This window comes from Theropithecus gelada, chromosome X (genome assembly GCF_003255815.1).
Source record: "Theropithecus gelada isolate Dixy chromosome X, Tgel_1.0, whole genome shotgun sequence".
NCBI lineage: Eukaryota > Metazoa > Chordata > Mammalia > Primates > Cercopithecidae > Theropithecus > Theropithecus gelada.
Genome location: NC_037689.1, coordinates 81,353,972 through 81,374,491, shown reverse-complemented (window position 1 = coordinate 81,374,491; position 20,520 = coordinate 81,353,972). Strand labels below are relative to the sequence as shown.

At 37.4% G+C, this 20,520-nt stretch overlaps 1 protein-coding gene across 5 annotated transcripts in view; it reads right to left on the bottom strand.

The window, feature by feature from the left end:
- PHKA1 (phosphorylase kinase regulatory subunit alpha 1) overlaps nt 1-20,520 on the bottom strand; it is a 133,481-nt gene that overhangs the window by 97,329 nt on the left and 15,632 nt on the right. For all 5 annotated transcript variants that reach the window (XM_025372152.1, XM_025372153.1, XM_025372155.1 and 2 more), the window contains exons 4-5: nt 16,663-16,831; nt 4,453-4,535 (exon numbers count right to left, since the gene is read on the bottom strand). In XM_025372152.1, the coding sequence (XP_025227937.1) occupies nt 4,453-4,535; nt 16,663-16,831 (252 nt within the window). The remainder of the gene's footprint in view (nt 1-4,452; nt 4,536-16,662; nt 16,832-20,520) is intronic.

Below are 20,520 nucleotides of genomic sequence, written 5' to 3'. Positions count from 1 at the left end.
TGACATGCCTATTCCTTTTTGAGCATGGCTGAACATGGTAGGTCCTGCCTGAAATCCCAGCAATTTAGGAGGCTGAGGTGGGAGGATCACTTGAGCCCAGGAGTTTGAGACCAACCTGGGCAACACAGTGAGACCCTGTTTCTACAATTTTTTAAAATTAGCCAGGCATGATGGTGCTTGTCTATAGTTCCAACTACTAGGGAGGATGAAGTGGCTAGATAGCTTGAGTCCAGGAGGTTGAAGCTGAAGTAAGCCATGATTGCACCACTGCATTCTAGCCTGGGCGTCAAAGAGAGGCCCTGTCTCAAAACAAAACATAACAAAACAAAACACTCCCTTTTTGAACATTTTTTCACTTTTTGGCACTGTAAGATGCTCCAATCTTATCTCGTATTTTCCCCACCATAGCCCTGGAATCAACCACTTCCATAAGAAGCCCTGGTTTATTTGATCAGAAAATGATAGTCAGAATCCAAGACCTGGGCACTGGGTACGCTCATTATCACTGAGGTGTCATTGCTTCTAGGCCCTCTTATGAAATGGAACTTGCAAACACACATGTGCTCACGTGTATGTGCATGCACACACACACAGACCCTCCCACCACATCTATATCTCTGTATCTACCTTTAATTACTTTTCATGCCAAATCTCCGAGTTAAAGTGAAGTTTCAGGAAGGTAAGCCATGATGGTTGGCCTTACCTGTCCCCCAATCCAGCTCCATTCTAGTTTGTGCAGCAAAGGTTAGAGTATGAGAATACAGAAATATCAATAATTCTACTGTTATAATCATTGGATATAATGGAGAGGCCAAAGAACCCTAACTTCCGCACTGAACCACAGCAGGCCTGTGGTGTCAAAAGCAAAGCCATCAGTCAACAAATAATGTCTGTTTGCATAAAATTATCTATGTTAGGTTTGTGTTTCTGGTGAATATGAAGTAACAGGTTCCAGATTTACCTTCCCACCTGCAACAACTAAAAACTATTTATAACATAATGGTTTTCAATACAATGAACATCACACAATGAAGGACAGTGATTTCTGAGAAAGTGCAGCAAATAGGATGAGTCCTATGACTGTCCCAGACTACTGTTGTAAGAGTTTCCAAGTCACTATACAGGGAGGAGAAAACTAAACAGAGCCTGGCAGACTCCCTGAGTTGAAGAAATGGAGCTAAGAGTACAGATACACCAAGGTAACCATAATTTGCAGGACAGATTAACAGAGAAGAGAAAGCTACACAGAAAACCGCAGAAATCTGCAGAGGGTCCGCCTCAAATATTCAGCAGAATAATGAAGAATGCATGTAAGTGAGAAAACTACTTGAGGCTAGGGAAAGAATCACCCAAAGAATTAAAGGGAAAAAATACCTAGTGCTCACACAGGACAAGAAATAGTGCCTGTTCTAACTAACCATCTAGAAAACTTCATAATTCAGGGGACATGGGGTAGAGTATTCAGAAGTGTCTTACCTATGTAGTGGGGGAATAACTAGCTCCAGACTAGACATGACTCTGGTCCCATGTAACACATTTTAAAAGTAATAATGGATTAAACTGTTTTCAACTAAATTAACTAGGTCCCTGAACAAAACTCGGGAATATTTACAGGAATACAACAATATCTAGGATGCAACAAGGTAAGATTCATGATGTCTTTCATCCAATAAAAAATTACTAGGCATGCAAAGAAGCAGGAAAATATAGCCCATAATGAGACAAACCAATCAACTGAAACCAACCTGGAACTAACACAGATGTTAGAATACTCAGATAAGGACATTAAAGCATGTATTATAACTATATTCCATACATTCAGAAAGCTTAGTAGATACATGGAATATAGAAAAATAGACTCAAATTCAACTTTTAGCGATAAAACTATATCTGAGCTGAAAAATACACTGAGTGGGATTGGTGACAAATTAGACATTGTAAATAAAGAGATTCGTGAAATCGAAGGTATAGTAATAGAAGCCATGCAAAATGAAACACAGAGGGAAAAAAGAATTAAAAAACTAAACAGTACATCTGTGAGCTGTGAGACAACATCACACAGCCGAATACACACGTTATTAAATACTCAAAGGAAGCGGGGGAACATAAAAACAGTATGAAGAAATAATTGCTGAAAACTTTTGATGAAAACTATATATGCACAGATCCATGGAGCTAAATGGACCCTAAACAGAAGAAATGTGAAGAAAATAACACCAAGAGATATCATAATCAAAGTATTTAAAATCAATAACAAAAGAAACTTTTCTTTTTTTTTTTTTTTTTTTTTGAGACGGAGTTTCACTCTTGTTGCCCAGGCTAGAGTGATCTCGGCTCACCACAACCTCTGCCTCCTGGGTTCAAGCAATTCTCCTGCCTCGGCCTCCCAAGTACCTGGGATTACAGGCATGCGCCACCACACCCAGCTAATTTTGTACTTTAGTAGAGACAAGGTTTCTCCATGTTGGTCAGGCTGGTCTCGAACTCCCGACCTCAGGTGATCCGCCCACCTCGGCCTCCCAAAGTGCTGGAATTATAAGCATGAGCCACCGTGCCCAGACATAAAAGAAATTTTTAAAAGCAGACAGTGGGAAAAGGCACATTCATGTAGAGGAACAAAGATAAGGTTGACAACAAATGTGTCATTAGAAGCAATACAGGCAAGAAGACAGTGGAACAGTATTTTTAAAGTACTGAAAGACAAAAACATCTGCCATCATAAAATTCTACACCTAGTGAAAATATTTTTCAAATACGAAGATGAAATAAAGACTTCTTCAGGCATACAAAAGCTGCAATAATTCATCACTAGAAGAATGAAGAAATGTTAAAGAAAGTTTTTCAGGCAGAAGGAAATAATGCCAGTTGGAAATTTGAATCTACATGAAGAAACAAAGTACACCAGAAATGGTAAATGAATTTCTAATTTTTATTTAAACATATTTAAAAGATAACTGTACAATTAACAGAAATAAAAAAATAATGTGTTGGTCACAAAGGAGGAGGGTGGTTAGTAAGAAGTGGAAAACAAGCCGGGTGTGGTGGCTCATGCCTGTAATCCTAGCACTTTGAGAGGCGTAGGAGGGTGAAATTGCTTGAGTCGAGGAGTTTGAGACCAGCCTGGGCAACATAGCAAAACCTTGTCTCTACAAAAAATACAAAAATTAGCCAGATGTGGTGGCATATACCTGTAGTCCCAACTACTCAGGAGGCTGAGGTGGGAGGATCACCTGAGCCTGGGAGTTTGAGGCTGCAGTGAGCCCTGATCGTGCCACTGCACTTCAGCCTGGGCGACAGACAAAAACAGAAACAGAAATGGAAACACAGCAAAGGGGCACACAGAGAAGACACCTTTGGTGGTGTGTCTCCAGTATTGTCCTGGAGTAATTGACTGCATTTATATACTCAACAAATAATAATAACTTTTGTATCCTTACGGAGGTATAACTGATATACAAAAAACCTGCACATATTTAAAGTGTACAACTTGATTAATTTTGATATATGTTTTCAGGCATGAAGCTATCATCATAATAATGAATATTGCAAAATTTCCAAAAGTCTTCTCATACTCTTCTGTAATTCATCTCTCCCTCTGCTCCTGTCCTGAGGCAATCATGGATCTGCTTTCTGTCACTATAGATTTCTAGAATTTTATGTGAGTAGAATCATACAGTCTGTACATTTTTTGTCTGACTTCTTTCACTAAGCATAATGCCTTTGAGATTCACCCACTGATGCATGAATCAACAGTTCATTCCTTTTTATTGATGAGTAGTATTCTATTTTATGGATATATCACAGTTTGTTTATCCATTTACTTGTTGATAGATATTTGGGTTATTTCCAGTTTGGGAGATTATGAATAAAGCTTCAGTAAACAACAATGAAAAGTTGTCTATGTTAGACCGTAGAAGAAAAAAAATCGCATTCCTGTATAGTGTCTAACTTAATATTTTATATAGAGAAGATGTTAAATATATTATGATTTAACAGAAACCTACCTCATGTGGTAGTTGTAAGGAAAAATAACTTTTTTGCATTGTAAGCACTGAATCAACACCTGCAGATAATATTACAAACATGACTAAATTTTGTTTCTAAGTAGCTAACTGACCCACAATACAACCTAGCTATCTTGCTCTTAAGACCTTAAATCATTAAAATAAGACCACAATTTAGCCCAGATTGCCAAATACATACCATGAGATATCACAGAGTTTGAAAGGAATGAAAGAATAGCATCCTGACCCTCTTGTCTCTGTAACCCCCTTGAAGAGAAGACATAGGATCACAGGTCTTAATAAAGCAAGAGGCTAAAGACAGTTTCTGCCAGAAGCCTTTTAGGTTGGTTCACTATAAGCAGTAGCATTAAGAAAACAACTGAGTTGCCCAGTATTTAGAAAACAAAAACATCATATGTCTAAAATCCATTCTAAAATGAGTACTCACAGCAGTTTTATATGCAGCTTCAATGTAAAACACAAGGTTCTGTATGAAATTGACTTCATCTAGGCTGTGGACGATATGGAGTCCTGAGGAAAGAGGGAATAAAGATACAGAACTAGTCAATTATCACTGTAAGCTTTATAGGCAGCCATAGTGACTAAGTGACCTCACTAGTCCCAAGTAATCCTACTCCTGTCTAGGAACAATGGAAGGTACTTTGATCTTAAACTATAAAAACAAGACCACAAACAAGCCCTAGGCTAGTCTCCAACTAAGCGAGATATAAGCATATTTCAACATGGAAGAATTTTAACTGTTATTTACAGATTTTACCAAAAAGTAAAGGTTATAGTATAATTAGTATATGTAACTAATTTATAATATGCTTACATGTACAAACCTAAGCACTTGGGGAATAAAAGACAAATATTTCAAAACTGAGCTGGAAGGGGTCTAAATACTAAGCAAGAAATAGATAAAATTATGATTTTAAAAAGGACTTAAATTGCATTTTTAAGTAAAAATAACTATTCTAAATGTAAGCCATACAAAGATATTATAACTTACACACAGAGTGTTTTACATGAATTATCCATTTAATTTTTACAACAACCCTAAGAGGTAAGCACCTCTATTTTCTCCATGAGGCTTAAAGGAGTTAAAAATTTTCCTAAGGTCATGTAACTAACAAATAGTGGAACCGGGACTCAATTGACTTGTCGATTTCAGTTTCATTTCAGAGAATGCTGAATGCAGTTTCATTAGGAGGTAAGATGTTACACTGCCTCCTAATATTTATAATATGATCCATTTTTGCTTAAAAACTCCTCTCTTTATATCTCCCCCCTCAAACATACAGAACTACAAAAATACATACCAGGAGGATGTTAGTTAATAGCAGTTATCTTTGGTGGTGAGATTCAAGGTAGTTTTATCTTTTCTGGACATCTTTGCAATTTTACAGTATTCTACAAGAAACAGGTGCTACTTGTGTAATGTAAAAAGTTATATTAAAAAGCAAAATCATAATAAATCAGAAAACTGCAGGATATATTTCACAAAAATTTATACAAAATTACTATATCCTGAGCACTAAAAGTTTTTATACATGTAAAACTTACTAAGCAGTTTTTAATACACCTTTTATAACAATAAATATTACTGTGTACATATTAAAGACTTGGTTTAGACTACTTGATTCTAAACTAAGAAATCATTTCAGAATTTAAAAATCAGGCAGCTAATTTTTCCTTTCCAGTCTATAACAAGCAGGAGGAAAAAGTGAACATCAGGTTAGCTATAGATACTAAACTTTTAAGCTTCTCATATTTACTTGGTGGAGGCTATTCTATTTAAACAAAAAATTTTGTGTCCACATTTGTCACAAAAACACATGTGCTGGTTTAATGGAAATGAGTACATATGTCAGCTATGTAGTTGTGTTATAGTCAGAAAAAAACAAGAATTTCCAGTTTGCTGAACAGTGGGCATATCTAGAGCAATTAGATCTAGGTGAAAAAAACTTCCTTAAAAGGGCTTGAGAATGGAAAAAGTCCTCTCACATTCTTAGAAGCATGACGTAAAATTATTGTCAAATGTTTCTTAAAGTCACCTTTCAAATGAACTCCACTGTGAATATCCTGAACACCCATTCCAGTTCAGAAAGAATTCTTAGAACTAACACGCCCTTCGTAAGTCAGTACTTAGTAATACTCTTTCATGAAAAAAATCAAACTGTACTGAAGGATAACCAGTGAGTCTTGCTCCTACCCAGAACCACATCACCTTCACCACTGCCAAATCTCTCTGGAGAAACCTGTTTTACCAGTTTCTTCTGTATCCTTTCAGAGATATATTATGCATGTACAAACATTACACAAAGGATAGTACTGTATATTATACTGGTTTTGCTTTTTCATATATAAGTAACTTGGAGATAATTTCAAATACGTCTGTCTCATTTTTTTAATGTCTACAGAACATTTCACTGAATGGTTACTCACGTAACCAGTTCCCTACTGAAGGACATTTAGGTTGTATCAAATCTTTCATCACTAGAATGTTGCAATGAGTATTTGTGTAAATATATCTTTATGCACATGTGCCAGTATATCAGGGCAGATTCTTAGAATTGCTGACCCAAAGATGTAAGCATATTATTTTCCAATGTTTTATTATGAACACTTTCAAACAAACAAACAAAAGAAACAATTTTACAGAGGACTCCTGTATACTCACCACCTGAACTCCACCATTAACATTTTAGTGTACTTTGTTCATCACGTATTCTATCCATCTTCCTTTTTGACACATTTCAGAGTAAGCTGCAGATATTCGTACACTTCCCTCTAAATACTTCATCATGTATATTAAATTTTGATAATCATCTCCAAGTTATTCTTCAAAGAAATTCTACAGTTTATATACCAACACTGACTGCCTGTTTCCCTACATCTTTGCAAACACAGGCTTTAATAACAATTTTTAATCTTTGTCTCACTTTAATGGATAAGAAATAGAACCTCCTTGTAGTTTAATTTCCAATTTTTTATTATGAGTAAGGTTGTGAATCTTTTCATATATTTATAAGCCATCTGTATTTCGTATTTCTTTTCCTATGAACTATTTGGTCACGTCCTTCAGATTTTTACTGAATTGCTGGTCTTCCTGTTACATACATATACCAGTCTTGGTATATATATGGTCTTGGTATATACATATATATATATGTACCATCTGTATAAGCCTCATTCTCTGTCGTTTTTAAAAACAACTTTATTGAGATACATAAAAAGTATGCATTATAAGTATATATTCAATGGTTTCTAGTGTATGCACAGTTGTATGACCATCACCGCAATTGATTTTAGAACATTTTCATCACTCCAAAAAGAAATCTTGCACCCATTAGGAGTCATCATACATATATATGTGTGTACCAGAAAGACTGACAATAGAAATCAGAGGCTGAGAGAAGGCAGAAGTATGAAATTGGCCTTATTCATCTCTTAGATTTGTATCACAGCTATACCATACAAATGCCACATATTTCTACCACTTATGTCCTTTTGCTCATAATCTCCATTTAAATGGCCTTCCCTTCTTTTCCATATCTTGAAATCTCACTGTTCTTTCAAGGCCCAGCTCAAACGCTACCTCCTCTGTGATGCTGTCATTGCTTCCCCTCTTCTGTGGTTCATACATATTGTGAGTGTGTGTGTGTGTGTGTGTGTGTGTGTATTTGCTCAGCATTAAACTTTAAAAAAATTTTTCCTGGCCGGGCGCGGTGGCTCAAGCCTGTAATCCCAGCACTTTGGGAGGCTCAGATGGGCGGATCACGAGGTCAGGAGATCGAGACCATCCTGGCTAACACGGGGTGTTACCCCGTCTCTACTAAAAAATACAAAAAAAAACTAGCTGGGGAAGGTGGCGGGCGCCTGTAGTCCCAGCTACTGGGGAGGCTGAGGCAGGAGAGTGGCGTAAACCCGGAAGGCAGAGCTTGCAGTGAGCTGAGATCCGGCCACTGCACTCCAGCCTGGGCGACAGAGCGAGACTCCTCTCAAAAAAAAAAAAAAAAAAAAAAAAATTCCTTTTTTCTATTATTGATATTTTAACAAATATTAAGGAAATTAGTCTCTTGCACATCATATGTGTTGCAAGTATTGTTGCTAGTTTGTTGGAATTTTGACTTTGTTTATAGTATTTTTTATTATCAGAAACTTTTTTTTTTTTTGAGATGGAGTCTCGCTCTGTTGCCCAGGCTGGAGTGCCGTGGCACGATCTCGGCTTACTGCAACCTCTGCCTCCTGGGTTCAAGTGATTCTCCTGCCTCAGCCTCCTGAGTAGCTGGGATTACAGGTGCCCACCACCACGCCCGGCTAATTTTTTTGTATGTTTAGTAGAGAAGGGATTTCACCATGTTGGCCAGGCTGGTCTTGAACTCCTGACTTCGTGATCCACCCACCTCAGCCTCCCAAAGTGCTGGGATTACAGGCGTGAGCCACCGCGCCTGGCCACATCTAAATCTTTGATCTATTAACATATATTTTAAATCATGGAACTGTGTAACTTTATAATTAAAAAGAACTATATGATCGGTATTATCAGATTGCAAACTCCTCCTGATCCATGGTTCTGTCAAAATAGCATCCATAGCACAGGGAAGCTGCAGGAGCAAACTGGCAAAGTGTGTTTTTTCTTGTAACGGTAATGACATTAACTTCTTGGAAAGACGCGGGTAAAGAGAAGAGATGATAGTGACATGGGACATCAGCTTCTTAGCTTTAGCTTATCATCTTTGTGTGCCAACGCAATTGAGCAGAGACAGAGAAGGCAAAAGTATGAAACTGGTCTTATTCACCTGTTAGACTTGCATCACAGCTATACCATACACATGCCAGACATTTCTACCATTTATATCCTTTTGCTCATTATATTCTCCATTTAAATGGCCTTCTTCTTTCCACATCTTGAAATCCTACTGTTCTTTCAAGGCTCAGCTCAAATGCTATCTCCTCTGTGATGCTATCATTGATTCTCCTATTTTGTGACTCACAGAATTTTGTTTTTCTTACTTTTATGAACTTATTTTTTTACTCTGTATTATAGACAAACGTGTACTTGAATTTTAAGGAAAGAACTATCTTATTTATATCTGCATCTTCTAAAAGTATCTCACATAGCCACTAAAAGTATCTCACATAGTATTATGAATGGTATTAAACAGCATTGAACAGTAGATGTTTGAAAATTTATTAAGGGATTTTAAACACCTCTGCTAACCACAGGAAAGGGATGTCTCTTGAGGAAAGGTCATAAATGGAGGACCTCTGGATCCTGTGCCTCCTGTAGAGCTGAGACACTGCTTGTTGAACAAAGAATGCAGAGGTGAGTACACATAAAATGAGATAGGGCTGGATTAGACCAAATGTAACAGTACTATATAAAGACTACTAAAGCATACAGGGCTCCAGAAATGGAGCTAAATCAGTGGTCTATTGCACTTATATTCTGCACTCATCTGTATAACATTAAGCCTCTTTGTCTTATTTTTAGAAACAACTTTATTGAGATACGTAAAAAGAATGCATAAGAAGTATATATTCAATGGCTTCTAGTGTATGCACAGCTGTGCGACCATCACCACAATCAATTGTAGAACATTGTCATCACTCCAAAAAGAAATCCTGTGCCCCTTAGCAGTCACTCCCCATTTCCCTTCTACAGTTGCCCTCCAGCCTAAGTAATCACTAATCTACTTCCTGTCTCTATGATTTGCCTTAGTTGACATTCATATAAATGGAATCGTACAATATATGGCCTTTCATGTCTGGGTTCTTTCACTTAGCATAATAATTTCAAGGTTTGTCAGTGTTGTGGCATGTATCCGTAATTCTTTTTTTATTGCCCCAAATATTCCATCTTCAGAGGTAGCAGTAACATGAAAAAAACTTTAAAAATTCCATTGTGCAGATGTATCATATTTTATTTATCCATTTATCAGTTGATAAACATTTGGGTTATTTTTGTTTATGGCTATCATAAGTAATGCTGCTATAAACATTAATGTATAAGCTTTTGAGTGAACCTATGTTTTCATTTCTCTTGGGTATATATACACTTAGGAGTGAAACTGCTAGATCATATGGTATCTCTTTTTTAATCCTTTTAAGGAACTACCAGACTCTTTTCCAAAGCAGCTGTACCATTTTACATTTCCACCAGCAGTGTATGAGGGTTCCAATTCTCCACATCCTCAGCAACACTTATAGTCTGTGTTTTTGATTACAGTCATCCTGATGGGTGTGAAGTGGTATCTCATTGTGGTTGGGACCCGCATTTCTTTTAAAATTAATGATGCTCAGTATCCTTTCAGGTACTTATTGGTTATCTGAACATCTTTTTGGAGGAATGTCAACTCTGATTCTTTGACCATTTTTAATTAGGTTATTTATCTTTTATATTCAGTTCTGAGAGTTCTTTATTTTAGATACAAGTACCTTATCAGATATACGATCTGTGAATATTTTCTTCTATACTATTGGTTGCTTTTTTACTTTCTTGATGGGGTCCTTTGAAGCACAAAAGTTCTTAATTTTGATACATTCCAGTTTGTCTATTTTTTCTTTAGTAGCTTATGCTTTTGGTGCCATATCTAAGAGGCTTTTTCTTAACCCAAGGTCAGAAACATTTACTCCTATATTTTTCTCTGAGTGTTTGCTATGTATTGAATTTTGTCCTCCCCCCAAAAATTCATATGTCGAAGCCCTAACTCCTAATATGACTATATTTGGAGATAGGGACTTCAAGGAGATAATTAAGAAGATAAATGAGGTCATGAGGGTGGCCCTAACCCAATAGGACTGCTGTCCTTATAAGAAGAGGAAGATACACCAGGAGTGCACGCACATAGAGAAGAGGCCATGTAAGAACACAGGAAGGGTAGCCATATGAAAGCCAAGATGAGAGGCCTCACCAGAAACCAACCCTGCCAGCCTTGCTCTTGGACTTCCAGCCTCCAGAACTGTGAGAAAATAAATTTCTGTTATTTAAGCCACCTATTATGTGGTATTCTGTTGTGGCAGACTAATATAGTGTTTTAGTTTTCCCTCTTACATTTAGGTTTACAATTTATTTTGAGTTAATTTTTTTAAATTTAATTTCATTTTCTGTTTGTTTGTTTGAGATGTAGTCTCATTCTGTTGCCCAGGCTGGAGTGCAATGGCACGATCTCAGCTCACTGCAACCTCCGCTACCCGGGTTCAAGCGATTCTCCTGCCTCAGCCCCGAGTAGCTGGGATTACAGGTGCACACCACCATGCCTAACTAATTTTTGTATTTTTAGTAGAGTAGGGGTTTCACCATGTTGGCCAGGCTGGTCTCAAACTCCTGACTTTAAGTGATCCTCCCACCTCAGCCTCCCAAAGTGCTGCAATTACAGGCATGGGCTGCTGCGCCCAGCCTTGAGTTAATTTTTATATATGGTGTGAGGAAGAAGTCCAATTTCATTCTTTTGCATGTGGACATACAGTTGTCCCAGCACCATTTGTTGAAGAGACTATTCTTTCCCCATTGAATTATCTTGGCACCTTTGTCAAAAGTCAACTGAACATAAAGTGATGGCTTATTTCTAACCTCTCAATTCTACTCGAAAGAGCTACATGTCTATACTTATGCCAGTACCTGTGCTGTTTTAATTAATGTAGCTTTGTATTTTTGAAATTAGGAAGTTGGAGTCCTTCAACTTTCTTCTTTTTTAAGATTGTTTTAGCTCTTCTGGGTCCTTTATATTTCCATACAAATTTTAGAAACAGGTTGTCAATTTCTGCAAAGTCAGTTGATGTTGAATCTGTAGATTAATTTGGGAAATGTTGCCACCTTAACAATAAATCTTCTAATCCTTGAATATAGATGTCTTTCCATTTAGTCAGATCTTTACTTTCTTTCAACAATGTTTTGTATCTTTCAAAGTACAAATTTTATATTTCTTTTATTAAATTTATTCCTTATTATTTCATTTTTGATCCTATTTTAATAGAAATTATTTTTAAATTTCATTTTGGTTATTCACTCCTGTTTAGAAATATAATTCATTTTTGCATATTTATCTTGTATGTTGTTACCTTGCTAAACTTTGTTTATTCCAGATTTTTAGTGAATTCCTTAGGATTTCTCTATGTAAGAACTATCATCTGCAAATGGAGATAATTATACTCCTTCATTTATTTCATGCCTTTTATTTCTTTTTATTGGCTCTTTGCCCTTGCTAAACTGCCAGTACAATTTTAGATACTGGTGGCAAGAGTTGATGTCCTTGTCTTATTCTGATCTAAGGGGAAAAGCATTCATTCTTTCACCATCAAATGTCATGTTAGCTGTGGATTTTCAAAGATGCCATTTATCAGGTTGAAAAAATGCTCCTTGGCCGGGCGCGGTGGCTCAAGCCTGTAATCCCAGCACTTTGGGAGGCCGAGACGGGTGGATCACGAGGTCAGGAGATCGAGACCATCCTGGCTAACACGGTGAAACCCCGTCTCTACTAAAAAATACAAAAAACTAGCCGGGTGAGGTGGCGGGCGCCTGTGGTCCCAGCTACTCGGGAGGCTGAGGCAGGAGAATGGCGTAAACCCGGGAGGCGGAGCTTGCAGTGAGCTGAGATCCCGCCACTGCACTCCAGCCTGGGCGACAGAGCCAGACTCAGTCTCAAAAAAAAAAAAAAAGAAAAGAAAAAATGCTCCTCTATTCTTTATTTGGTAAGTATTTATCATGATAAGGTATTGAATTTGTCAATTGTTTTTCTGTGTCTACTGAGACAATAATATACCTTTGTCCTTTATTCCACTGACATGATGTATTGCATTAATTAATTTTCAGATAATAAAACAACCTTGCACTCCTGGAATATATATGGTTTGGTCAAGGTATATAAACGTGTTAATATATTGCTGGATTCAGTTACCTAGTATTTTATTTTTATGTCTTTATTAATAAGAGATATTGATCTATAATTGTACTTTGTTGTGATATCTTTGGTTTTAGCATCAGAGTAATGGCTTCACAGAATGAGGTTGCAAGTGTCACCTCTTCTATTTTTGGAAGTGTTTGTAAAGAATTGGTGTTCACTCTTCTTTATTTGGTAGATTTATCAGTAAAGCTATCTGCACCTGGGCTTTTCTCTGTGGAAGGATTTTATATTACTAATTCTCTTTGATTGTAGTAAGTCTACTCCGATTTCCTTTGCTTCTTGAGTCAGATTCAGTAGTTTGTCTTTCAAGAAATTTTCCCATTTCATCAAAATTATCTAATTTGTTGGTAACCAGTTGTCCATAGTATTCCCCTTTAGTTCTTTACATTTTTGTAAGGTTGTATCGATATCCCCTCTTTCATTCCTAGTTTTAGTAATTTGAGTATTCTCTCTTTTTCTCTTGGTCAGTGTAGCTAAAGATTTGTCAATTTTGTTGATCTTTTTAAAGAATGAACTTTTGGTTTTGTTGATTTTCTCTACTGTTTTTTCCATTTTCTGTTTCATTAATTTCTGCTGTAATGTTTATTACTTCATCATTTCTCTTTGCTTTGGGCTTAGTTTGCTTGTCTTTTTCCAGTGCCTTAAGGTGGAAGGTTAGGTTACTGATTTTTCTTTTCTTTTTTTTTTTTCATTGGTGTTTACAGCTATAAACTTCCCTCTAAGCACTGTTTTCTCTGCTTCCTATAAGTTTTGGTATGTTGTATTTTCTTTTTCATTTAGCTCAAAGTATTTTCTAATTTCCCTTGTGATTCTTATTTGACTCATTGGTCATTTAGGTGTGTATTGCTTAATTTCCATATATTTGTGAGTTTCCTAAATTTCTTTCTGTTCCTGATTTCATTCCATTTTGGTCATAGAACATACTTCGTGTGATTTTGAAATCTTTCAAATTTATTGAGGTTTGTTTTATGGTATACCATATAATCTATCCTGAAAAATGTTCATGTGCCATTGAGCTAGTATATGGTTTAGCTTCTTGTTCTTATTGAGCTACTAGCCTCCTCTTAATTGCTTAGAACCCAAATCTCCATTGCTTTTTGAGATTGCCTTTAGGTTTTAACTTTCCCACACTCTTAAGTAAAGTCAATTCCTTTGGGAAAAGCTACAGAGCTTTGTGTCCTTACAGCCTGCCTCTCTCCCGAGCAAAATATCTGTGGCAGTGCTCCAGAGCTAGTGGTGAGAACAGTGGCCCAATTCTTTTGTAGTGACACCCCTGCTTTACAAATTGAGTGCTGGGAAGAGATGGTAACCTTTGATCTTCTTAGTTTGCCCCTCCCGGTGGGGAACCTGCACCCTCATAGTGAAGTGGGCCCAGGTTGATCAGGGCCTAATTCTCACCCTGCCTTTTCCTGGGGAGGAGGGGAGCTCCAGGCCTGTTAGCTATTCTTGCCTGAACTAGCTTCTGCAACATGGAGCTGGAGAGGATGAGAAATGATCACAACCTACCTCCCTCAGGGAGATACAGTGTCCCTAAACTGGGAACTAGCTGGGGAGATTGTGCTCTTGGCTGTCCCCGCCTTGAATATTGCTTCTGCCATGCTGAGGTGGGGTGGAGGAGGGAGTAGATTGAGACTCAAATGCCACACTCCCTCACTGCTTTTACCAATACTTGGTAGATTTCCTGGAGTAAATGTTTCTCTACTTGCTGTATGTCCTTCAGACAATTTCCAATAATGTAAGTGGCTGGTTTTTAAAAAATAATTTTCAACATTTATGGTTATTTTGCTGGGGGTTCCATGGAGCTCCTCATGCCCCCATTCTATAAGTTGCAGTCAGGTTCTGTCTAAGCCTCTCTTTTAACCAAGGTTGAGATTTGTAAGTATTCAAAAATGTGTAGAGCATCACTAAATACTCTGTGATCTTGCATACTACCATTTATATCTCAAATATGCCCTTTCATTCTCAAGGTAACTGCCTTACATAAATTCTATATCAATCTTGCCTTAAAGTATTTCACTAACTTTCTAACTAGTTTGCCATCTTAATCTTCTTTCCTATCCAATCTATCTTCCTACTACTGAAGTGAATCATCCGAAACTTCCTTGATTATTTACCTTGAATGACTCACTACTGATTACGGACTAAACTCCAAACTATATAGTATGGTACACAGGCCCTCAAATAGCTAGCCCCAACTTTCTAGTTTCACAGTTAGTCATTTTTCCAGATGCATGTTATACTCTAACCATAGAAGATATCCAGCCTTACCTTGATGGCCAGTACCTTTCAAATTTCCATGTTATATTCATGCTATCCCCTTCCCTTCTCTGATTTGTAAATTTCTACATATTCCTCAAAAGGCCTGATCAAATAATATCTACCTTATTCCAAGTACCTATCAAACTCAGCTGATTGAGATGAAAATCAAATGTTAAGTCAGGAATCAATAAACATTTGTTGAATGAATGGTTATGTCTCCTATAAGCCTCTTTGATACATTTCTGCTTGCATTCTGGGCTCAAAATGAAAAACTACAAGAGATACTCAGACATTGTTGCTTTGTAGACAAAACGCCAGAATTGGTATTAAAATAATATTAGAAATAGAGTTATAGCTGTCATTCTATTTAAATAAATTAAACCTAAAACTACATTTATTCTGGAAGAAACCTCCTCCCCTACAACAGGAGGACATATCTGGGTAGCTAGTTCATACTTCTGAGAAAAGGCTATTCAGCTTCTGAGCTGTGTGTTCTAGAGGAAATAAAGGAAAAGTTTATCATCAAATATTTATTTCTATTAAAAAAGGAGAAGAGTATTTTGAGGGAATTCCCACCCTGGATGCCCTTAGTAACAAGGAGCTCAATAACCGATTGGAAGATGAAGAAATTAAAATGTCAAAAATTTGGTATTTTGAGAAGTACATTAGTTTAGGAAGCTCTGGCAAAGGTCCCATTACATTTATAAACTAGGTATAATCGGATACATTGCCCTCCCCCAATTTAGGAGAAATAAAAGGAAATTAAATTGTTTCTTACATTTCCCTTTCTCAGGTAAAGCATCCAAAATTAATGAGAACCATCTGAAAAGAATATAGTATTCAATAATTTAAAAATTTGGATTCTGATTCCTAAGTTAATTTTCTTTTTTTTTTTTTCTTCTCTCCTTGTACTGACCTTAGTCTGTCGCCCAGGCTGGAGTGCAGTGGCCGGATCTCAGCTCACTGCAAGCTCCGCCTCCCGGGTTCACGCCATTCTCCTGCCTCAGCCTCCCGAGTAGCTGGGACTACAGGCGCCCGCCACCGAGCCCGGCTAGTTTTTTGTATTTTTTAGTAGAGACGGGGTTTCACCGTGTCAGCCAGGATGGTCTCGATCTCCTGACCTCGTGATCCGCCCGTCTCGGCCTCCCAAAGTGCTGGGATTACAGGCTTGAGCCACCGCGCCCGGCCTAATTTTCTTAATTTAGATGCCTATAGACAGATGCCTTGTTATATTCATAAACAGTAGCATAAAGTAGGTGATTGAATTTGTATTTATACTAACCGACAGGCTTGTCAATGTACTGTATAAGAACAAGCAATAAACCCCAGCCCTTCTTTGCCATCTCATATCTGAGGATTAATAAATAATAAAAAACACCTGTCTCAAGAAGATCTACCCCAGCCTTCCTAGTCCTCAATTTAAAAGAATATTAATTAGTACCCCAGACTCCATGCTCAGGGGCTCCCAGCACTTCTCTCCTTGTACTGACCTGAGGCAGTCATTTGCGCTAAGAAGAGCAGGTACACAGAGGTAGCATCCAACTGCAGGTGTCCCCATTGATCATCACCCACTACAGTGGCACAGGTTTTGGTGTTGTACTTGGCATGGAGGCTATCCTTAGTACTCTGACTATATTTGAAGGATTCTACTTTATCCACCTGAGAAGAACAAAAACATTAACAGAAGGATATACTGAAAAATTAACCCATATGCCACACTTATACTCTAACATACATTATTGCAATGTGAAAATACATTATCTTCAGGCAATTGTGAATATTTAAAATACACTGTTACCTCTTTTTCTCTACACTAACACAACTGGAAAGTCTGTTACTGTTGTTTTTCAATTTAGGTGATTTAATTAGAAAATAATACCAAATAGTCAAAAACAGCTCTTTCCTATTCATTGCCTCTTGTTCACTCTTCATATGGTTGCTTTACTACACTGCACACTGTAGATATAAATTGAGATTCGGAGTGCTTGAGTGAGAACAGCTTAGTAAGAGATAACTGAATGTGAAAAGATACATTTGTTCCTGAAACTGAGGTAAAAATTTCAAAGTAAATTAGAATAAGAGGATATATTTTGAGAGAGTAATGAAAAGAGCTGCAGAGAGACACACAGAGTGAGGGAGTAAAGGTATGACAGTCTGAAAGGAAAATATCTTGGGCCCTTTCAAGCTGGGAACTGCTCAAGGAAAATCTGCCTCCCATTCTATTCAAAGTCATCCCCCTGCTCACAGAGACAGATGCATATTCTGATTGCCTCCTTTGGAAAGACTTAGCAGAAACTCAAGTGAATGCAACCATCTGTTTCTCACCAACCTGTGACCTGGAAGCCCCCAGTTGTGGGGTGTTGCTTTGAGTTGTCTCAGCCTTTCTGAACTAATGTACTAATTATTATTAGTGATTAATTAACAAACTAATATATTGATTGATGTCTCATGTCTCTCAAAAATGTATAAAACCAAGCTGTGCCCCAACTATCTTGGGCACAGGTACTCAGGACCTCCTGAGGCTGTGTCATGGGCACATCTTCAAGCTTGGCAAAATAAACTTTCTAAATTAACCGAGACCTGTCTCAGATTTTCAGGGTTCACATTTTGGTAACCTCAAGGTGGGGTGGATTCTGAGTGGAGATGCCCCTGACCTTTGACAAATCTCCTGTCGGTGCTTGGTACCAGTATGAGCTAACTTTATGGCTCAAACCAACAGGACAATTTGCTGAGGCCTGAAAGCACCCCCTCCACAGAATCCCTGATCTCTCAAAATTTGGTCAAGATCTAAAGCTTATTTTGCTGTTACAACTCCTCTTTTTTTGGAGTTTTACTTGCTTCCAACACAAGGAAAGCAAGCTTTCCTGCCTGCATGTCTATGGAAGGCAGATAATTCCTTTATGGAGTTTGAGCTTGCTTCTAACAGGGAAGATGAGTTTTGTTTTTGTTTTTGTTTTTCCTGTTTCTAGGATGGTAGAGAGCAGTCTACAGCCTGAGACCCATCATTATGTAAGAAACTGGTTTCGGATTCTGTCTTGCAAATTCTTTTTAAATGACTGAAGTTAGCATTAACAACCAGCTGGTGTTAAATTCTGCTTACACTTAGAGCACTCAGAAATCGTATAATTTGTGTGATGATTGTTAGTTTAGCAGCATTTTGTCCTAGTTGAAATACGGTAATAAGATTTTAAAAGATTTTTTTTCTTTTAAAGGAGCTCAATGGTTAAAAGTTGGCTTAATTAAAAGGTTAACATCCAAGATGTGTATGTGTATGTGCGCATGTGGGCATGTTTGTATTTAAAAGGCCTTCATGTTTTTGAGCTGTTTCTTTTTTCTCTCCTAAGACTTTGTCTTTTTTTTTGAGCAAAAGTTTTTTTTTTTTCTTCTTAGTTGACTGAATTCCATTTTCACCTGATTTTTTGACTAAAATAGTTATTGCAACAGAGGCTACACTTGAGTTTTTAAGGAAGACACTCAGAAATGTCTTTATTTAAAAAAATTTTTTAAGTGCACTGTAAAAGCATCTCCCTCTAGTTCTGCACCACCAGACCTTTCTCTCTGTACATTATGATGTAAATTTTGTTATTTGATTTCACCCGAACTATTTCCTTTAATGTGCAAATTTAAGGCTATTTAGCTGACAAATGTGTAGGGTTGTGAAACAGGTTATCAGAATATGAAAGTATAAGAAAAAAAGGGGGTCTTTATAAATCCATCGGCATGCCTAATATGTCTTTAGATGTATGTATATGTTGTGTACACAGTGTTTCACTACTAAAAATATATGAGATCTAATTAATTGGCTTAAAGAAAAATAAAAGCACTTGGCCGGGCGCGGTGGCTCAAGCCTGTAATCCCAGCACTTTGGGAGGCCAAGATGGGTGGATCACAAGGTCAGGAGATCGAGACCATCCTGGCTAACACCGTGAAACCCCGTCTCTACTAAAAAATACAAAAACCTAGCTGGGCGAGGTGGCGGGCGTCTGTAGTCCCAGCTACTCGGGAGGCTGAGGCAGGAGAATGGCGTGAACCCGGGAGGCAGAGCTTGCAGTGAGCTGAGATCCAGCCACTGCACTCCAGTCTGGGCAACAAAGCGAGACTCTGTCTCAACAACAACAAAAAAAAAAAAAAAAAAAAGAAAAATAAAAGCACTTAAATCAGATACTAAAAAAGAATAGTCAAATGCTTTTTCAAGTTTATGTAACTTAAGTAAAATTAAATAAGCTAGTTTTAAAATTATTTGGTAAGGTAATATTAGAAATGTCTTAAGATTTGCCAGTATACATTCTTTTGTTTTGCATTTATTAATCAAGCAATTTCATACTTATCCCTGCCAAATACTATAAGGTGTCAAAATTTGGCATAGGGGTTACAAACTATAAGCCCAGCCCAAAACAGAATGATTATTTGCTTGTGTAATTTTTAATAAATAAGACATTGATATGGGCTTAATGAAAACAGCTTCATCTTGAATTTAGTAAGATTACCATAACTTCGAATCCTGTGGTTTTAGGCAGTATGCACAGACAATAAGGAGGTTTGTTTTGGGAAAGGACTGTTATTCTCTTTGTTTCAAAGCTAATCTATAAGCTAAATTCCTCCCAAAGTTAGTTTGGCCTATGACCAGGAGTGAACAAGGACAGCCTGGGGCTAAGAGCAAGATGGAGTCAGTTAGGTCAAATCTTTTTTCACTGTCTCAGTTATAACTTTCAATGGCAGTTTCATAACTTTAAATCATGACTATCACAATTTTCATAAATAATCAGAGTAAAACAATTACAATAATTAGGTAAATATAATAGGATAAGTACTTGCAGAAAAACTGGTCATAATTTAGGATATAAAGTTATATTAATAGATAATTATTTGGATATTTTCCAATAAATATATATTATAGGAAAACATTCTTGCTAAAAAATAAAAGGTGAACAAGTTTTGTCTAATTCAAAGCTTATTTAAAGGTTATGTATAAAACAAGGTAAATACAACCAGGAAACAAAAGGAGATGTAAAGAAAGTTATAAGAATAAAGAGGCTGGGTGCAGTGGCTCATACCTGTAATCCCAGCACTTTGGGAGGCCGAGGCAGGTGGATCAGGAGGTCAAGAGATCGAGACCATCCTGGTCAACATGGTGAAACCCTGTCTCTACTAAAAATACAAAAAAAATTAGCTGGGCGTGGTGGCGTGTGCCTGTAGTCCCAGCTACTCCGGAGGCTAAGGCAGGAGAATTGCTTGAACCCGGGAGGTGGAGGCTGCAGTGAGCCGAGATCACGCCACTGCACTGCAGCCTGGCCACAGAGCGAGACTCCGTCTCAAAAAAAAAAAAAAAAAAAAAAAAGGAGGGTGTG